This window comes from Sebastes umbrosus, chromosome 9 (genome assembly GCF_015220745.1).
Source record: "Sebastes umbrosus isolate fSebUmb1 chromosome 9, fSebUmb1.pri, whole genome shotgun sequence".
In the NCBI taxonomy this organism is placed as follows: domain Eukaryota; kingdom Metazoa; phylum Chordata; class Actinopteri; order Perciformes; family Sebastidae; genus Sebastes; species Sebastes umbrosus.
The window spans coordinates 31,883,310-31,903,761 of NC_051277.1; the positions used below are offsets into that span (position 1 = coordinate 31,883,310).

At 40.6% G+C, this 20,452-nt stretch overlaps 1 protein-coding gene and 1 pseudogene across 1 annotated transcript in view; both read right to left on the reverse strand.

Annotated features, from left to right (window-relative positions):
• LOC119494087 (caspase-3-like) overlaps positions 1-1,768 on the reverse strand; it is a 39,603-nt gene extending 37,835 nt beyond the window's left edge. The window contains exon 1 of the mRNA XM_037779695.1: positions 1,720-1,768. Coding sequence (XP_037635623.1) covers positions 1,720-1,753 — 34 coding nt within the window. The 5' untranslated portion in view covers positions 1,754-1,768. The remainder of the gene's footprint in view (positions 1-1,719) is intronic.
• Positions 482-18,563, reverse strand: LOC119494088 (annotated as a pseudogene).
• Positions 18,564-20,452: the final 1,889 nt, after the last annotated feature.

Genomic DNA, 20,452 nt, shown 5'->3' on the forward strand with positions numbered 1-20,452 from the left:
ATAAACGTGAAGAAACCAAAGTTGGATCGTTTTTTTAATTTGGATTTTTCGTTTCGTTTTTGGGTTAAAACAGAAAAATGCAAAAAAAAAAAAATGTCGTTTTTGAATTCCAAATGAATAACGGATTATCCGATGATACCCAGACCCCTACCAGACCCTTTTGCTCCAAGGGAACAAAGTAGCGTAGGCCTACAAGAGGAAAAGAGCAGTGAAATCAAAAAGTTTATTTAAATACCTAAAACACAACATTTCTAGCTTCAGCAACTACGCAAGAAAAATTGATGTTTTTTTTAATAGTCCAGTGCATATAATCAATTAAATCCATACTAAATAAAATTGTCCTGGCCTCATGAATACCATATATACCTGTATACAAATCTCTGGAGTAAATATAATAGGACTCTCTAAAAGTGAACTACATATTTAAATAGTTTTTCCTGTACACACAGCCCTGATAAAGCAAAAGACATGAGATCACACCGCTCTTTTGATGATTTTTAATTAAAATCTTTACAAAACAGATCTGAGATGACAGTAAAAACAATTATAGCAAGACCACAGTCAAAAGTACTTCCATAAAATTCAAACTATAAACATTCAAAAGGATTGCATTCGGGTTGTGAACAATGTTATTTTGAAATGTATATAGTTTCACCCCACTTCAGTATAATAATAATTTAAGAAAACTGATTCCTTTAACAAATCTCTTCCCTTCAAGTTACCTTCATAAATAAATTAAAACATTGACACAGTTTCCCTTTGTCCGGTCTGTTCTTTAGTACCTGAATTCCCTAGATTATCTTTAACATGGCTCACTCTGCTGGTTCCCAGAGTCCTAACTGGACCCAAGCTTATTCATGAAAAAAATCAAAACCAACAGAAACAATCCTGATCCACTGAAGAGTTCAACTTTCTACAGAGCAGACTCAAGAAGAAACATAGTAGAATTAAATCACAACATTTGACAAAAAATCTCATCAAAGACACTGAAATGTTGAAGCTGATTGGGTTACAAAGTGATCAACATGGCTCCCAATCCAACTTGAACCCTCGGTGAACCCGTTTCAGAGGTCTGAGTCTCCCTCTATCCTTGACGTTAAATGGCGTGTGTGTAGAAGGTATGTATGTGTGTGTGCTTCTTGCTAGTGAAGTCCTGAGATGTCTGATGCTACAGAGCTGCACTTTGATATTTCCCTTTAAAAACACCCATAATGGAGATGTTATCGCAAAATAGCTGATTAGAATCAACACGTTAGCACAGAATTTGTACTGTACATAGCATAGACAAAAATATTTCATCAATAGACAAATTATTTCAAGTATAAAATTGACTCTGGACCATCAGAGGTCTGTATGCTGTGCCAGAGATCCTATAGGCTATTGATTTTGTTCTAAATGCTCTGAATCAAGCTCCAACCCGCTGTTGTTTCTAGTGTTACTGGCCATGAGGACTAAACATGCTGATGGTCTTTTAGGTCTGGGAGGATCTCTTTATGTGTGCTTTAGCTTGTGCTCACCTATTCCTTTTCCCTTCATCTAAAAACACCTTTCTTCCATGTTGCCCTCCTTCTACATTTACATCCCGGCGTACAGCTCGTCTATCTGGGATCTGAAGTACTGTCGCATTTCGTTCCTCTTGGCCTTCAGCGTCGGAGTGAGCAGGTTGTTCTCGATGGAGAACAGCTCGGTGTGGATGTAGATGGACCTCACCTAAATGACACACACACACACACACACACACATGTTGGCACATTGTGTTAAACAGGATGATGATGTTTCACTTCCAGGAAAACAGCATCTCCTGCCTGAACACAGCATGGAAGAACACTACAAAGTCTACAGAGCTACATAGTGGTACACAGGAAAAGATATTTCAAATCTTTGCTGAATTATGATCAAGTGTTTTACCTGCTCAAAGGACTTGAGGCCTGCTTCTTTGCCCAGTTGCACCATGTCCTCAAAGATGGCTGCCTTGACTTCCTGAACAGACGAAAAAGAGAGGTGCATCAGAATAATGATGTCACTTCAATTAATGGGACTGTATGTACGTTTTTATACATATACATGTTTTTTAATCATTTTTTATTGCCAATGTGTGAACAGGTTGTAACCTAACCCAAAACATTTGACTTTCCGTGACTTTCTGGGTTTCCTCTATCAGCCTGTAGACTGCTTTTAATGTGAAGGATGCAGGTCAGTTTTTCCGGGAAAATCCGACAAATGTGACGTCATGCGTGCTCACATGTGCGTTAACTCTGTTCAGCTCCGCTACAGGGCTAGTGTGCAACTAACCGCTAACGCCAACAAATGACCAGCCCCCACCACAACTCAGACTCCAACACAAACTCCACGACACAAAAAAACCCAAAGTTATATCTAGTGAAGGTCGACTTGCAAAACAGGAATGTGACTGACATTGGGGGAAAACTAGGATCAACATCGACCGGGCCTTCGATTCATGGAGGGACCTTCGTTTGGTTTTGGGTATCAAAACTCTCTGAGCTGGCAAAATTCCTATTGGACAGGTAAGCTAACATTTCTGCCAAGCATGTGAAATATAGAGTGATATTGTGGTTTTAGCTGGCTAATGTTGCTAACGTTAACCACCACGATGCCTGTCAGTCACGTTCAGTCTCGTCTGTTTTGACCGATGCTCGCTCACGAGCACCAGGGCGCTGACTGTTGTTGACTTAACAACCACAGGTGTCACTGTTAACAAGACATTTCTGATTCTTACATAGAGCTACTACTTAACACAGGCTACGGTTTTCCACAAGTCAATGCTAAATGGGTGTTTGGTCCAACTCACAACCCCCATTCAATCTTAAAGGACCAGTGTGTAACAGTTAGGGGGATCTATTGGCAGAAATGTAATATAATATTAATAAGTATGTTTTCTTCAGTGTATAATCACCTGATAATAAGAATCGTGTTTTCGTTACCTTAGAATGAGCTGTTTATATCTACATAGGGAGCGGGTCCTCTTCATGGAGTCCGCTATGTTTCTACAGTAGCCCAGAACGGACAAACCAAATACTTTTCAACTTTTCCTGCTTGGGCCGGAGTCCACAACTTTACTTGCTGCCATCGCCGCCGCTCTCTCTCTCTCTTGCTTCACCACTCACTTCCCACACGCACACAAACTCTACACACTGGCTCTGCTCCAAATGACCTGCGCTACTCTTACAACAACTGGCTCTAAAGAGGGCCATTCGCGTTTTTGAGTCGGACACTGCAGCTCTCCTTCACGCTTGGCTAGTGGGAGAGGCTGAGGTTGGTTGCAATCTGCAACAGTAGCAATAAAAACATAATTCCAAGGTAGTATGTGCGCAGTCATTTTGTAAACACATGTATGTATGTGAATACAGAGGACAAACAACAGGAATACCTTACAATCAGTGCAATCCAATACAACACCACAAAAGTTGAGTTAAAGTTTCATTTTTCTGACAGTCTTAATTAAAAAATAAGTTTTTACACAGTAGTATTTGATGCAGAGTTATTAGATTGCATTTTACTGTATACGTTCATGTTAGTTCCTGATCTTGTGCAGACCCCATGTACAGCAATAGTTACCCCCCCCATAGTCCTACCAGGTAAACTCAAGTAGCCCTTCATCAACACCACCTATCATGTTCCAAATGTGTTCTCCTGAATATATTTGAACTGTATTACCGCTCTGCCACATAGTTCGTGGTAGCTGCCCCTCCAGTCTCAGAGTCCTCTTGGTCCAGCCAGACAAGAAGTCAGGATCAGGAACCACCACTGCTATCAGACAGGCCTGGAGATAAACATCATGCATGTAAGTTAAATACAGCAGGGACTTTTAGAATGATTATAAAGTGTAGTTAGTACTTCATAATACACCAATCCCACTGAGAGACGCTGAAGTTTTTCACCGAAGGGAACAGCGGTCAGAAGGAGACGGGAGCAAATTTGTGGGCCAAGCGTTTTGCTCGATGGCGGTTAAACAGGGAATACTACCACACACACACACACACACACTCAGAATGTCCTCCACCTACCTGCAGACTGTCTCCGTGCACAAAGACCTGCGCCACTGCATCACTCCTTATGTAGACATTCTCGATCTTTTCAGGAGCAATGTACTCCCCCTGTGCCAGCTTAAAGATATGCTTCTTCCTGTCCACGATCTTCAGCGTGCCGTTCTGTCGACACACACCCAGAATGACATTTTATTAAAAGTCTACAAGCTGTTAGACAATGCAGCTAAAAGTAATGAACTTCCGGTTAAATAAATATTTGTGAAGTTGAGGCGAAATAAAATGTGCGAGGTTGAACTCAAACGACATTACTTACAGGAAGCCATTTCCCAACGTCTCCGGTGTGAAGCCACCCGTCTGCATCGAGAGCCTCCGCAGTCTTCTCAGGGTCCTTCAGGTAGCCCTGGAACACGTTAGGACCCTTCACACACACCTAAAAACCAACACACACACACACACTCTCATGAATGACGTACATTATTGTAAACTATATGAAAGACAGAGTTTCTGTGAAGATGTTTCACCTCTCCCTCCCCGTTTACAGCCAGGTAGTTCATCTCAGGCACATCCACCAGTTTCATTGAGTTACAGGGCAGAGGAGCTCCAACGTGACCTGCAGGCATGACGGCATGTTTAGTTGTCGAAAAGCTGAGTAATCACTCAACTTTGTCTTTATAACTTAGGGCATGTAGTAAGTCAAGCAGCTGTTACGGCTGGCTCCAAACACCGAACATTATAATGGACACAACACGAGGGGCCCCATTTCAGAAAGCAGGTTTAACAAACTCTGAGTCGCAGCCTGAACTCTGAGTTGACTAATCCTGAGGTGGGAAACTCTGAGTTTTGGGTTCCAGAACAGCTGATCAGAGTCAGTTCAATCAACTCTGAGTAGGTTGAACCTGAACATAAAAAGCCATCATGAATGGAGCTCTGATAATACGATTCACCATGGCAACAGGTAAACAAGTGGCAGAACCTCAATTTTAATCCAGTCCATGTAGAGATATTAATGCATGTATATGTTGACTGTACACATTTATCTCTAAGAGAAGTCAGAGCAGGGAAAAGTGTCAATAATATAATAACGTTTTATTCAGTGTTGTTCATTACTACATCTTTTACCAGACTGACATTTCCTTAATGGATGATAAAGTGGTGGAATCTGACTGTGTATTAGGCTGTAGCCTACATTACATTTTAAATAGATTTGTTCATCTTTAATCTGACGGGGACAAAACACAGGAGCCAGCAGAACTGAAGATGAAAAATATAGTTGAATATTTAATAAATCTATCTAAACATAGAGACATGACTGTGAGTTCACAGTCTGATCCAGTAATAATGTGTTTGGTGATTTAAAGGTTCAAATAAAGTAGATTTTAAATAGTAATCATCTATGAGCCCAGCTGGGTACACCCTGGACAGGTCGCCAGACTATCACAGTCTCAGGCTTAACTAACTCAGAATATTGACACTCCCGTTCTCAGAAACAGGGCTCGCTCAGGAGAGTGAGAGGAGATTTTTTTTTCTGCATGTAAATTTATTGAAATAAAAGAATGAATAAATGAAAGACCAGATACCAAGCCAGCACAGAGGTGCTGCTGCAGCAGGGTGGAGAGAGAGGGATCTGAACAAAAGGGCTTATCTGTATAGACTCAGCTGAGGGGCTCAACGGGAAACACTAAAATAAAACAGGATGTAACACAGCTTTCTTATTCATTACCTGCATTCCATTCCCCGGGCATGGTCATGGTGCATCCAGCAGTACACTCTGTTTGTCCGTAACCTTCATAGAACTGAGTTGGAGAAAAATATATAAATATATAAATTATTATTATTATTATTATTATTATATTGTCTAACTAATTGGGAACAGAAGAGGAGTGTGGATGAGGAAGTGTCGTAGTCCGATCAGATGGCAGCATTTCTACATATTATATTTTTTAATTATCTGCTGTACTGCAGAATTCAGATAGAAAGAGACGGGACAACATGTGAAACAAGGTGCTGAACTCGACTTGCGTGTGTGGTTGTCTGCCTTACCTGACAGCCTATTGCAGCTCTGAGGAAGGTGAGGACAGTAGGAGAGATGGGAGCCTGCTCCTGTTATCATGAGACGCACGCGGCCTCCGAGGCTGGCCTGTACAGAGCAGCACACTACATTAATACTGGACAGCTCTATCAGGAGCAATCCACAAACTAATTCATGTAAAAAGAAAAAGCATTCAACCAGAAGACTATGTAAAAGTCCCTAGAAACCCTACATATAACTTAAGCATGTGTCTGCAAACCTTACATGACTTTACACAGTGTTTTGAACCCGACATGTGCCTTAAACCACCATTTCCACCAAGTATCGGAACTTAGAGTAAATTGTAAACAAAACCACTTTTATGAAAAGGGAAAATCTGCACCTTTTATGTGGTCCAATCAGTGTTGAAGCAGTTAAATTCCGCAGCGCATAGCTATTTTAACCCAGAAAGCTGAATTCTCCTTTGGGAGGAGCCGTGCCGGCAGTGCTACATGTACCAGGATGCATGGGCGCGAGCCTCTGACGCCCGGAGGGTCCCCGTCAGCCATATCCTCAAAGAAAGTATATTGATAAGAAGTGAAAAGCCAATTGTTCGTTCCATTGCAACATCAGCGCCCAGCAGCAGAGCTACGCCTCCGCCGTTTAAGACTGAGAGTGACTACCGGACGCCAGTAAAAACGTCCGCCTACAAAGTGCTGTACAAAAGTAAAACTAAATTATTTTCTATTCTATTGTCATTATTTTATTGTCTCTACCGAAATGGCCTGTGGTTGAACAATGAAAATATCATAAATATGCATACTATTATAACTATTTACTTATTTAGTTACTTAGACTTTTTTCCCGGCTGTTCCCAGAGGAGCATAAAGTGAGCGATGGACATAAATGGAAGTCAGAAAAATCCAGCACACAGATTTTGAGAGTAATCTCAAACCTTTTCATGTCATGAACCTCCAAAATGGAGTCCAATAGACCACAGACCATGGATGTAGAAGTGGTTGTGTGCTGGTCTTTTGCCCTGCGTGTTAGTAAATACCCTACAACTACATTAAATTCTGTTTATGTCATACTACTAGCACTACTAGCTACTGGCCAATAGCCGGTTGTTTGGGAACAGAGACGTTAATACATCCACCCACGTTACAGGCTTACAGCATACAGCCCATGGTGTATTAGAAGATAATAAAAGTGATGAATTACAGTCAATATATCCATTCATTACACCTGCATACAGCTAGCAGAAAGCTGGCAGAAACCAGATCTGTCATATGAGCGTGCAGGGCCGGTACCAGTCCCGTGGGGTCTGATGACCGTTCATTAGTGCCGAAGAAATAAATCTGGATTCAGCTATTTAGGTCATTTAACAACTTTTAGGACATAATGATTTAAATGACGGCCGTTAAGCCTTCACTACTGGGAAGTTAATTTACCTAAAAAAAATGCACCCTCTGATTTACAGACGTCTCTTTATACATCCATGGCCACGGACTCGCGTTTTCAGTCCTAGCAGCTGTTGTCAAAAAGCACAGAAGTTTTGCCTCTTTGATATCATCTTGCAGACTAATGCAGCCGCAGCCTCGGCCTCTCTCCGCTGCATTTTCTTCGGCCGTGATACTGTGGCTCGAATAAATACGGCTAAATCTGGAGTATTGCAAAACACTGTAAAAATGTATCATATAACAAATGCTGAACTCGAGGCTTTCATCAAACTATTCTACTGCAAAATGCAGGAAGACAGCTGGAGTCACTTTGTAATTTAAAAAAATGGAATAACTCAATTTTCACATTGGAGACATTTTACAGATGGTGCTGAAAACAAAAAGTTTTGAGTTAACGAATTAATTTGATATATCAACCGGCCCTGATGAAATGCATTCCTGGACATGTAGCACTCAACTATACAGTGTCTCTGCTGGTTCTGTGTACCTGAACCTTCAGAAGATGAGTCGATCCCAGATACTGTCTCTCCTCACGATGCCTCTCCTTATCTCTGATTCCTTCCTCCTGTAGGCAAATTCCAGCACCCAGCGCTTCAGAGAGGTGTCGGCCCTGCCCAAAGATCTACAGAGACACCACACATACACACAAAGGCTTCATCAATCATCATCATCATCATCATCATCATCCTCATCATCATCATCATCCTTAATGTTTATACTGCATTCATTCAAAATGGAGGTAAGTGACATCTTCAACATTCACCCAGTCGAAAATATTAATATGAGCAGGGCCAGAGACTCAGAATCACAAAATTGTATGTATTGATTTGTGTACACAGACACGAAATTTCCCATTTTTTTTGTGATGGTCAGCACAAAATCAATTCGGATGTAAATCCACGTAATTGTTAACCAAAAGTCAAAGCTGATTTATTGTCACGTAACTTCCGTACTAAAGTTACAGCACTTCCAGTTTTATTTTAACCCAAGCCACGATCTTTTCCTAAACCTACTAAGTAGTTTTTGTCACGTAACTTACGTTCTTAAGTTACGCCACTTCCGGTTTATTTGAACCCAAAAGGCGATCTTATCCTAAACCTAGTTTAGCAGTTTGTTGCCGAAGCCTAACCACGTATATCTATTCCTAAACCGAAGTAGTTTTATTTTGAAAAGACTGGAGTGGAAATTGACACATGCGTTACGTGTGGCTGGATATTCATAGGAAATGCACAAAAATATGTTGTTGAAAGTCATGCTGAGCGTCATGAAAAAAAAGAGAAATTGGTTTGTCTGTGTACTTGAATCAAATAGATTACGTTTTGTGACTATTTCACGTACTGCCGTGAGGCTGTGTTGGTTTATGAGGCTATCACCATCGTGTCCCACCTACCTTATCATACCTTCTGTTCAGGAGTCGGGTGGTGCGGGTACCACAGGAAACACTGTAGGTTTCAGTGTGCTCAGGTCATCTGCCAGCAGACGAATATCTCCCTGGAAGAAGCCAATCCTGGCCTCCCTGCACTATCATCACACTACTCGGTCAGCAACATCCGAAGATACAGGAGGGAAAAGTTAAGAAGCCACCAGTATGTCATGAAGGAGAGGTTTAACACCCATGGTTTGGAGGGATATTGATCTGTCTTTTAACGATGGGCGACTATGGGAACTAAGGGAACATACAATACCTGTACTACTCGCCTCAAACATATGAGCCAAGGGCAGGAAGGAAATATGGACATCACTGCAAGACAATGGACAGCAAACCTACCCACAGACAGGAATACAAACACACACCAATGGACATGACCCAGACAAACAGACAGGGGAAACGCACACACACAGACACAAACAGACAGGAAGGGAGAGCAGTCGTGGTAATGTTTGTACCTCCACCACCCTCTCAAACATGTGAGCCAGAGGCAGAAAAGACATCATGAATCATCTGAGGTGGTCTGAGCGTAAGACTGGAGAGAAGAGGAAAGAGTTTATCAAAGGCCCTCACGCTTCAAACAAATACTGACAACGTTTTATTGGTAGTTCTTCCTCTTAAAGTATGCTGGCACTTCTGGATCCTGATGTCCAGCGGAAGGGTTGAAGTGTAAAAAAACAATGGGGTGGACACGACCTCACCAATCCCCCGTTCCTTCTCTCCTGCTCCGTCATCCCGTTACCCAAATGTTGTTCTTTTTTTAATACTTATTGAAAAACAATAATGCTAAATCACAGTCAAGCTGCTCTAACCCCTCTCCCTCTTCCCTGACTATCCTGTGCTTTCACTGCATCTCACTATGTCCCATTCTGAGTTACTCCTGACATTGAACTTCACTCAACAGAAACTGACCATAATCTCAACAATATATGGTCCTTTTTAGAGGAGGAGAAGAGGAGGTAAAGGAAGAGAGGAGAGGAGGAGGTAGATGAGGAAAGAAGGAGGTAAAGGAGGATGTAGGGGAGGAAAGGAGGAGGTATAAAAGGGGAGGAGGAGGTACAGGTTGAAGGGGAGGAGGTAGATAAGGAAAGAAGGAGGTAGAGACGGAGGAGGTTAGGAAGGAGAGGAAGAGGTAGAAGAGGAAAGGAGGAGGTAGAGAAGGAGATGAGGAAAAGAGGCGGTAGAGAAGGAGGTAGGAGAGGAAATTAGGAAGTAGATAAGGAGAGGAGGTGGTAGAGGAGGAAACCTATCTCCTCTCCTTTGATCTAAAATCCTTCTAAACATCCTTCTATGACAGAAGTTCAAGATGCTTTTAACTGTTGTTTCACTGTAACTTTAACAGCTCAAGTATTACATCAGCGCCTCACCTCCGTCAATTTCATGAAGGCTGCGCAGTTGGACACAATATTCCTATGTGTCAACATAGCTCCCTTTGGGTTTCCTGAAAGTACACACACACACACACATAACGTCTTTAAGAGTTTAGTGTATATTTGATAAATATTCAGATACTCATGTATGTCTGGGTGTGTCTGTCACCTGTTGTTCCACTGGTGAAGCAGATGAGAGCCATGTCCTCAGGTTCGCGGAGGCTGCAGAGATAGGGGAGTCAATGGTCAAACAGTGCCACATAACACAAACCACCATCGTCATTTTAAATATTGACTGGTTATGGGTCATTTACAGGCCAGTGTGTTACTTACCACCGGTTTGCGATGGTTGGCCTTCCCGATAAACTGAACAACAAGAAAAGCACATTAATGAAGCCAACATGGATGGAATCAAGTGACAGAGAAAATAACAACAACAAAAAACAGTAATAAAGAAAATAAAAAATAAAGAAAATCTAAAGAAACAAAAACTAGACCAACTGGAATGAAGACACCACAATAAGAAAACTAGCAAGAACTAAGGCTGGGTATCGGTAGGATTTTATTGATACTACTAATCTTTTCGATACTCCTTATTGGTTCGGTTCTTTATCAGTACTATTATCAGTTATTTTTCTTTACTAAATAATTGCTTTTTAACATATTATTTAAAAAAAAAAAAAATTCTGAACAGGACTAGAATTTACTGAATGTTTCTTTAAGCTGCAACAGTAATGTTCACAACAGCAAAACACTATATCAACTCAATAATATCTGGAAACTAATCCAGAATGTCAACAAAATAGATAACATTCCTGAGTGAAGTTAAGACAGAATGAAGAACACAGACATCAGTCAGTATCAGCCATTCCTCTTGTCCTCCTCCCTCTGCTGATGTGATTCACTGACTGCAGGTACCGTTGGTAGAAAGAGGAGGGGCTTGCTTTGTCTCAGCCAGCAGATAAGTTAACAAGAATTTTTAAGATACGTGGCAAACTAAGCTAAATAGTTAGACTACATACAGACTGCTTTTGTTTTAGCTTGTTTGTAACAAGTCGCCAAGCTAAGGATTAACAAAACCAACAAGATGGAAGGTTAGAGTAAAATAACCAAAGACAGAGGAAGAAGGCTAAAATTGTTGTGTGAACAACAGTATGGAATATTTCCAAACTAACTGAAGAAGAAGAATGAAAACAACAAACTAGAATGGCACTCTGAGAGCGCAGACCTCCTCCCGTATGATTGCCCAGCCCCCGCCCCCCCCATCCATTCAGCTTGCGCCATCATCCACGTGTATTTTTGTTTATGTTGAGATCAGCTGTACGTAGAGGAGCATCGTAAAACACTTCCGTCGTCGTTACTCTTTCCAACAATGACCAAGTGTGCTGTGGTCGAACTCAACTGGAATTTCTGAGTTAAATGTGAAAAAACGGCAAATCTACAGTTGTCCCCTCCACACCCCCTCCCCCCGCTCTCTCTCTGAAGGAAAGAGGCGGGGTCATGCGTCATCAACGCGTCATCAGTTACACTGCGCATGTGTTATCCCAGAGGTCTTAATGTTCTGGCTGATCGGAATCCGTAAAAAAAATTCCTGAATCCGGATCATGACCCGGATCGCCACAAAAATCAAATGGATTGTTCATTGTGCCACACCCCACCCCTCCAAACAATTTCATTCAAATCCATCTCAAACTTTTGGAGCAATCCTGCTAACAGACAAACAAACAAACCAACAAACAAAAAAAAAACAACGCCAGTGAAAACATAACCCCCTTCCTAGGCCTTCGGCCTTGGTGGAGGTAATAACTCAACACACAAAAAAGGCATTACGGTAAAAGGAATTAAGGAATAAAAGAAATAGAAAGCTGGTGACAGAAGCTGCCTGCTGACCTCCATCTCCTGCAGGCTGAGGATGTGGATTCCAGACTGGTGCCCCCTGTTGACCAGGTCGGCTCCAGGGGTCTCCATTAGAACGATGGTTTTCACTGAGTGCCTCCTGTCCCTAACACAGTCCAGTACCAGGTTGGCTTTCTCTACCACGTCACATACTATAGTCGAAATGGAAGCTGCAGAACATAAAAACAACATGCACACACATCAGTTCTTCACCCCACAACGACACCGGCAGTTTAAGGGTATGATGAATTATGTATGTTGCTGCTGTAGTTTACCTTGTTTATAATATAGACCGATGGCTTCTGTCCCAGTGTGTCGTAGAGAGGGACTGACACAGGGAATATGTGTAACATGCCAGCTCCACTGATGGGTCCACTACACACACACACACACACACACACACACACACCACACACACACACACACCGAGAGACAAACAAGCATTATGGGTTAATCCACATACTCAGAAACAATAGCAGATAAAAAACTAGACTATATAGACTATAAATAGACTGTATACGCACATCCGCTGGGGAATGCAGTTATTACTAGATGTTTGTGTTTATAGATAATTTTTAGGGCTGTCAAAGTTAAGCCGTTAATAACGCAAGTTAACGCCATTAACGCAATCGATCTTTCGGACGTTGTAGTGGCTCAAGCAAGTTTTTAAAGCTACGTGAAGAACACTCCCATCATTTTCAAAAGGGTCCCTTGACCTCTGACCTCAAGATGTGTGAATGAAAATGGTTCTATGGGTACCCACGAGTCTCCCCTTTACAGACATGCCCACTTTATGATAATCACGTGCAGTTTTGGGGGAAGTCATAGTCAAGTCAGCACACTGACACACTGACAGCTGTTGTCTGCCTGTTGGGCTTGCAGTTTGACATGCTATGATCCTTATTAGGCTAAATGAGGGATTCTGGACAATATTTGTTATTGTTTTGATGTTTGTTAATTGATTTTTTAATTAATAAATATGTACATATGCCACAGCATATTTGCCCATTCCCATGTTAGTTATAAGAGTGAAAAATACTTGACAAATCTCCCTTTCAAGGTACATTAAGGAACAGAATAAAAATGTTTTGATTCATTTGCAATTAATCATGATTAACTATGGACAATCATGCAATTAATCCCATGAAATATTTGAATTGACTGACAGCCCTACTTTAAAGCTTTAAAGCTATAAACCCTAGCCTTTTTGCTGCATTTTCTCCATCATTTTTTACAGGTTTTTATCAAAGCCCCTACATGTATTAGCCAGATAGCCATACACCAATGTTATTTTCAGAATTAATTTGCTTGTGAGTTCTACTACAGATGTCATAGGGCAGTTTTTATGGGAAAAAAGGTTTTATGATTTAGAGGCTTTCAACACAGACCCCATGTCTGTTAATGAGTGGATAGAGTTTAGTGTTACAGGAACATAAGAACCACTTAATGGGACATTATGAACCATGGTACGGTAAAAACGATGTAATGAAAAGTTAATATTAATAGATTTTGTCATCCTATCTTACTTCTATTTGGAGGATAATCCTGCTTTAAGTTCTTGAACTACAATTCCCATAATGCCTTGAAGGATGTACTGGGACGGAAAAAGTATGCTGAATTAGCTGTTAGCCGTTCCTGTCTGCAATGTACCCGTACAGACAACTATCACTGGATTACTTTGATATTGAGGAAAACTTAAAAATGTGATGATTCTTCGGCATGTTCTGGAGTTCTCTGATTTCTAAGCGGGTTTTTTGACGTTTATTCACAATAGACATCGGGGATAATGATATCCACTGAATCAAAAAAATATGCATGCGTGTCTGTTTGTTCAGATTTGACTGAGTTATGAGTCAGAGGAGGAGTGTGATTTTGACGCCCGGCAATCATGCACTACAGGTAAAGGGTGCCTGTACCTCAGGTCTGTTCTGAGAGAAGATGCCGATGTTGGGGTCTTTGGTCTTGGAGTGTCCTTTGTGAAGAAATGCTGAACCCAGATTCTCTGTTCGCTCCATTACCTAAAAAACACACACACACACACACACACACACACACACACATACATACACACCTGTTAATGTTGCACCCACAAACAACTACATACACTGAGCTTTGTTCAACCTCATCATGTATCAAACATAGGGGCAAAAGGGATGGAACATGTTTTATGATTTTCAGTATTGCAGCAATACCAAACAAAGACATGCATTGTTACTATCTCAGTTAATATGTCACTGGCCACCTCAGCAGTCGGCTGGTGTAATAACACTGTTGTGTTCACTCGGGTGGAACTGCAATATTTCATTAATATTTAACGTTGTTTCTTTGTTCAAGGTGAATTAATGTTTTACTATCAGTGACAGACAACTAGCAAACACATCTCCCTGTTCAAATAGGATTGTGATTATGGCAATTAGAAACAAATTTGAAATGCTATGGTCAGTAAAACCTTTATAGAAGTATTAAAGGAATATTATACAGGGCTTAAAATGATAAACTAAGCGTAATGGTAATGGCCCAGATTAAATACATGTTAATATAATTTACTAACAGCATGCTCGACTGTAAAACACAAAGTGAATCAGCAGATAATTAAGTTTATTTTTTTTATCAAATATAGCACCTTTTATTTAGTTTGATAAAAACCTCTTGTTTACATCGAAGCAATGGGGAGTTGTTCATAAAGGCTACATGTTCCTGATTGTAGAGTTAAATATGACTTTTCATGCAGTCCTGTTGTATTATAGGAGGCATCCTCTGGGACCTACAAAACACAAATATAATAGCTATATTCTAATGAATTTCACTGACATATTTGTATTAAATGATCAAAATCCTGTAGTAGCAGAGGCCGAGATATCCTGACTTTTAATGCCTAGTATAGGTCAAACTCCAAAACCACTGGATCCTACATTTCCCATAATGCACTTCGATAGAATTTTTCACTAGACTCTTCCTGCCATGTAAATGCCCGTGACTTTTAAACTTCACAATCCCAGTTTGTAACACAGGCCTTCTGTTATACATTTGTAGCCTAGTGACACTCATTATACTCATTCCCCTACGTTTTAATCATGTCAAATTAACTTCTTTTTAGTTACAGCTCACGTGTGGTCTCCCCTCCTTTGCCCAGAACTTTGTCCTTTGTTGGGACAGGTCCAGCTTAGATAACCTTGATGACATCATCAGGGTTATTTTCTCAGACTTGATAAAGCTCCTCCAGAGCCACAGAAGACATTATAGATCTGTTTTCACAGACTGACTAGTATTCCTCATGACACGTTAACTGAACTCTATGTGTAAAACTGGTCAAATGAGTAACACCATATAATAACCACCATTTATAAATGGTAAATACATAGTTAATAGTTATTTTACTGTTAACAAACAAGAAATGATGATTAATAATGTTTACTAATTATTAGTAATGCTATAATTTGTTATTTAAATGTATTGTTGCACACATTATAACATGTTATAGACTATATATAAAAGTATTTGTTAATGAATAAGATATTATTTGTAAACCTTAAAGAAATTGTATGTAAAACATCTATAAACATTACATAGATAGATATTTGTAACACATTGTTTATGGTTAATAACTGATTTGTAAACCATGTATAAACATTATTTGGATGGCCATTATAAAGTTGCAACTGATGATTATAATACCTTGTTAAATGGTTAATAAATACTTTGTAAAGCATCTATAAACATTATTTAGATCGATAGTTAATACTTTGTCAGTGGTTAATATTTGGTTTCTGGCCCATCTATCTATGTAATGTTTATAGAGGTTTTAGGAACAAATTTCTTAAAGGTAAACGTGTGCAACATTAAACTGATAATAAATACCGTACTAATGTATTCAGAGTGAATGTAATAGTTATCGTCTCCTATCAGCTATGATACAATATAGAATTTATAAACTAATTATTTCATATTACACAAACTAATGATAAAATAACAGACAATATAGCATTACTAATAATTACTATACATTATTAATTATCATTTCATTGTTCTTTAACAGTAAGGTAACTATTGACTAAGTTTAATGAACTATGAATTTACCATTTATAAATTATAGTAGTTATTAAGTGTTACTGCCTGCAAACTTCGGCTCCAATGCTGTCAAGCCAGAGGCTCTAATGTTTTAATAAGGTGAGCTGCTCATGGTGACTCTAACCTCTCTGTAGGACATCCATTCATACGGCTGTTTGGGTTTCCTGGAGCCCAGACAGGGACCGTTATCTTGAGGACAAAAGGAGAGCGACAGAGAGAGAATAAAAGAGAAAAACAAATGGAGAAATTGAAAAACAGAGACAACCTCTTATCACACATACATACTGTACCTTCCTACCCTGTATATTCTGCTGCTGACATGTAAGACACCTGTTTTTTAAAAAACACACACATGGTTTTGGTTCTGGGCAGCAGTAAAACTATTACTAACTGTTTATAATAAAGGAATAAAGGAATATCTTATCTTATCTTATCTTATACTGGCGGCAAGATGCTGTGATGTAACCAGTGAAAGCTGCCGACTCAAAACACTGTGATTTATAGTGTTCAGTTAAGTACAGGGTAAAAGAATATGGCCCAGTAATTTAAAGTAAATTACATTAAGTAAAGTCAATGAAAGTAAAATGTAACGTTATGTCAACATCTTACAAAGCAAAATGTGCTCTAGCATACTGTAGTGGTACATGAAGGTTACACCCCATGCATGAGGAAAGGCTTGAATACTTTTTGGTCAATAGCAAGGCTGACGGGCTCGAGTAGCGCTACAACCTAAAATACATACACTAATAATAATGTGTTTGTGACTTACTGGAGACTCGGACCCCTCTGAGGAAGGACTCATACATTGTTCTGGCATCATCGTAGAAATGCGCTAAGTGACCGTCTCCGTTCTGCAGAACTGATCGCCGTGCCAACTCTCCACCCTGATGAAGAAACAAATGTGGGTTATGAAACCTAAAGGCCAAGACACACCAAACCGCCATCAGAGAACTTGCGGCAACGAAGACCGACAGTTGCGTTGCCTCCAGTCGCCTTTGTCTTGGCCAAAAAGTTGCACTTGAACACACCGCAAAGACTACAGCCAACGGCCGACTACCACGTACGTTCTGCGCCTGCGTGAGATGAAATAACTCTCCACACCAGCAGGCGGTGGTAGTCTGTATTCATCTTTCAAAAAGGGAAAACGGAAGACCGAGGACGGTGGATATACAAGACGTTGTTATGATATGTACATTAATGCCGACCATTTTCACACCCCTCTCACTAACCACTTAGCTTCATTCCAGATGTTCATCTCGTTGTGAAAATGTATTGGAATAATCAGATGAGATGAAGGTGAAAAATGAGAAGAGCCTTCTGTGTGTGCCCTCTTGACTTTACTTGTTGGCTTGCTTTCCTCACTTCCGTTTCTCTTCTCGCGCACTGATTCGCTTAAGCTGAACAGCCAATCAGAGTGATTTCTCTCACCAACGAGCTCTGCCGCCGATTCAACATGCTGAGTCGACTGAAAAACCTCCGACACGGGCCGACTAGAGCCGATGGTGCGGGTCACACGGCAAAAACTAGGCCGATGGTCTCAAATGACGACCGTCGGCTTGGTGTGTCGGGACCTGAAGATTGATTGTTCAGTAATTCCAACATCCCTTTCAGTCTATTGACTCTTGCTTGGATATTTAATCCACATACAGTTACAGTCTGGTTAATTGTGGGGCTAGCTGAGAAATAGAGCTGTACCAAAAACCTTGATTTTTTTAAATGTATTCCACATATTGCAGGTTTAGGGGGCTACAATGGTTAACAAATATATATCATATACAGGATCTTCATCATCAGTCATGCCTAGATCTGCACAGCGTCACCTTATAAGTAAGCGTTGCTTTCGTGTTAAAAGTCTATACATTTGATTTATTTATTTATTTTGGGGCTTTTATTCCTTTTTAATGACAGAGATAGAGAGATAGTTTTTGAATGGGGGAGAGAGGGGATGACATGCAGCAAAGGGCCACAGGACAGATTCAAACCGATGTAAAAACTTCGCCTAGGTACATGGGGCGCCCGCTCTAACCGGTGAGCTACCGCGGCAGCCCACGTCTATACATTTTAACCTGCAGACGTTTAGATACTTGACTCTGACAGACAGACCTCAAACTCACCGGAACCTCAACTGACTGCATATGGAGGTCGCAGACTGGTGGGAGGGGTTTGGGCCGTGTTGCCAGGTAGTAGGTTGTCGCAGCAGCCACTGCCCCCACGCTGACCAACATGGGGGTGGAGACGCTCCTGAAATACTGGCTGACATCATCCACAATCTGGCAACTTCAGCTTCTGCAAGAGCTCCTGGCTCAGCATGATGCTGTCTGATAAGATATAAGACGAGCGGTAGTGTCTGTGGAAAGTGTACCCGTTTGTGGGTGTGTATGTGTGTGTGTTCGTGGGGTGAGTAGAGAATTTGTGTGTGTGTGTGTTAGATGAATGACGGGCCGGTGTTGGTGATGGCACTGAGGTGAAGTGAAGAGTGTGTGTTATAGGACGGAGTGTGTGTGGAGAGGAGCTGGCCAGGAGGGGGGCCTAAAGGGAGGAAGAGAAGACTGGTCGATCATTTTGTTAAAAGTTATCTCTTCAAGTATTTCTGACCCGTAACTTTTGGAGGTTTGTTACTTTTAAGCACCAAGGCAATCACATCCCCATGTTGTGTTTTGTTTGTACTGTGATTAGTCAAATCTTAATACAATTCTAATCGCTAGTATAAAGCATAACACACAGTCCATGTCTTCAGTATTCAGAAATGAGATATCGTAGATATAACAACAGCAGATGTGATATGTTCTAATGGACTTGCCATTCCAGGATGGAATCATATGGTGGCCATTCTTACCTGCTCCAGTTTTAAAATTATATAAGATTAATGATTAGGGCCCGAGCAACCGACAATATCGGGGCTGTGAGGACCCTATTGAAACTGCAGGATATTGGCATGGCCATTTTTCAAAAAGGGGGCCCCATGACCTCTGACCTCCAGATATGTGAATGTAAATGGGTTCTATGGGTACCCACCGAGTCTCCTCTTTACAGACATGCCCACTTATGATAATCACATGCGTGTGGGGGCAAGTCATAGTCAAGTCAGCACACTGACACACTGACAGCTGTTGTTGTCTGTTGGGGCTGCAGTTTGCCATGTTATGATTTGAGCATATTGTTTTATGCTAAATGCAGTACCTGTGAGGGGTTTCTGGACAATATCTGTCATTGTTTTGTGTTGTTAATTGATTTACAATAATAAATATATACATACATTTGCATAAAACAGCATATTGCCCATTCCCATGTTGATAAGAGTATTAATACAAATCTCCCTTTAAGGTACATTTTGAACAGATAAAAAATGTGCGATTAATACATTATACTTTTTTCATTGCTTGATACAAAAAGCATTTGTTCAGTTTTTGGTCTTGAATCCATTGCTCACTTAAGGTCAACCACCAGCAAGACTAGGTTTCCTAAAGCCTACTCTCAAGTACAGACACTTTGTTCTTCTACTACTACTGTAGAAATAATGCCAGGGGCTCATGTTGCAGTATAATTAGATCATATATCATATATTTAACAGATTATCTGAGGGATGGCAGGCGTCACGTTCCCATGGTGTGTGTGTTTGTGTATAACAGGTGGGGACTAAGGTTCTCCGTGTTGAGACAAACGCACAAAACAGGTGAGGCGACAGACTAGAAGAGCTGTTTAAGAATAAACAGATTAGAAACAGAGTCTGAGGTCTTAAGGTGAGACAGGGGACAGGCCCACCTCCATGTGAACCTCGAGGATGAAGACATCGACCTTCGGCCCAGATTGCAAGTTAACAATACAGCCTGAGAGACAACACGGATCACATCAATAACATGTTGCACTGACAGACTTGATTATCAGCAAACGGATCCAACAGCCACAAGTAAGAACTAGTCTATTACTGCATTCCCCACTTTTTGGAAGGAATATTCACTGATGATGAATGCTTTCAAAAAAATCATGGAGGGGCCACTCAGATTCTCATAAACCTCATATTTTAAATTGTAAATTGTTAGCATGATTTAGCGTCATAAAGAGAGGATTTTGAGTGCTTCAGTCTTATTTGACTCATTGTTATACATAACCTAATGTAACATCTGTCAGAGTTACATTTTAGCATTTTAAAATAATAACTTCTGCTCTTTTCAATGTGCAATCATTTAAAAAAAAAAATTTATTAGCATAAAATG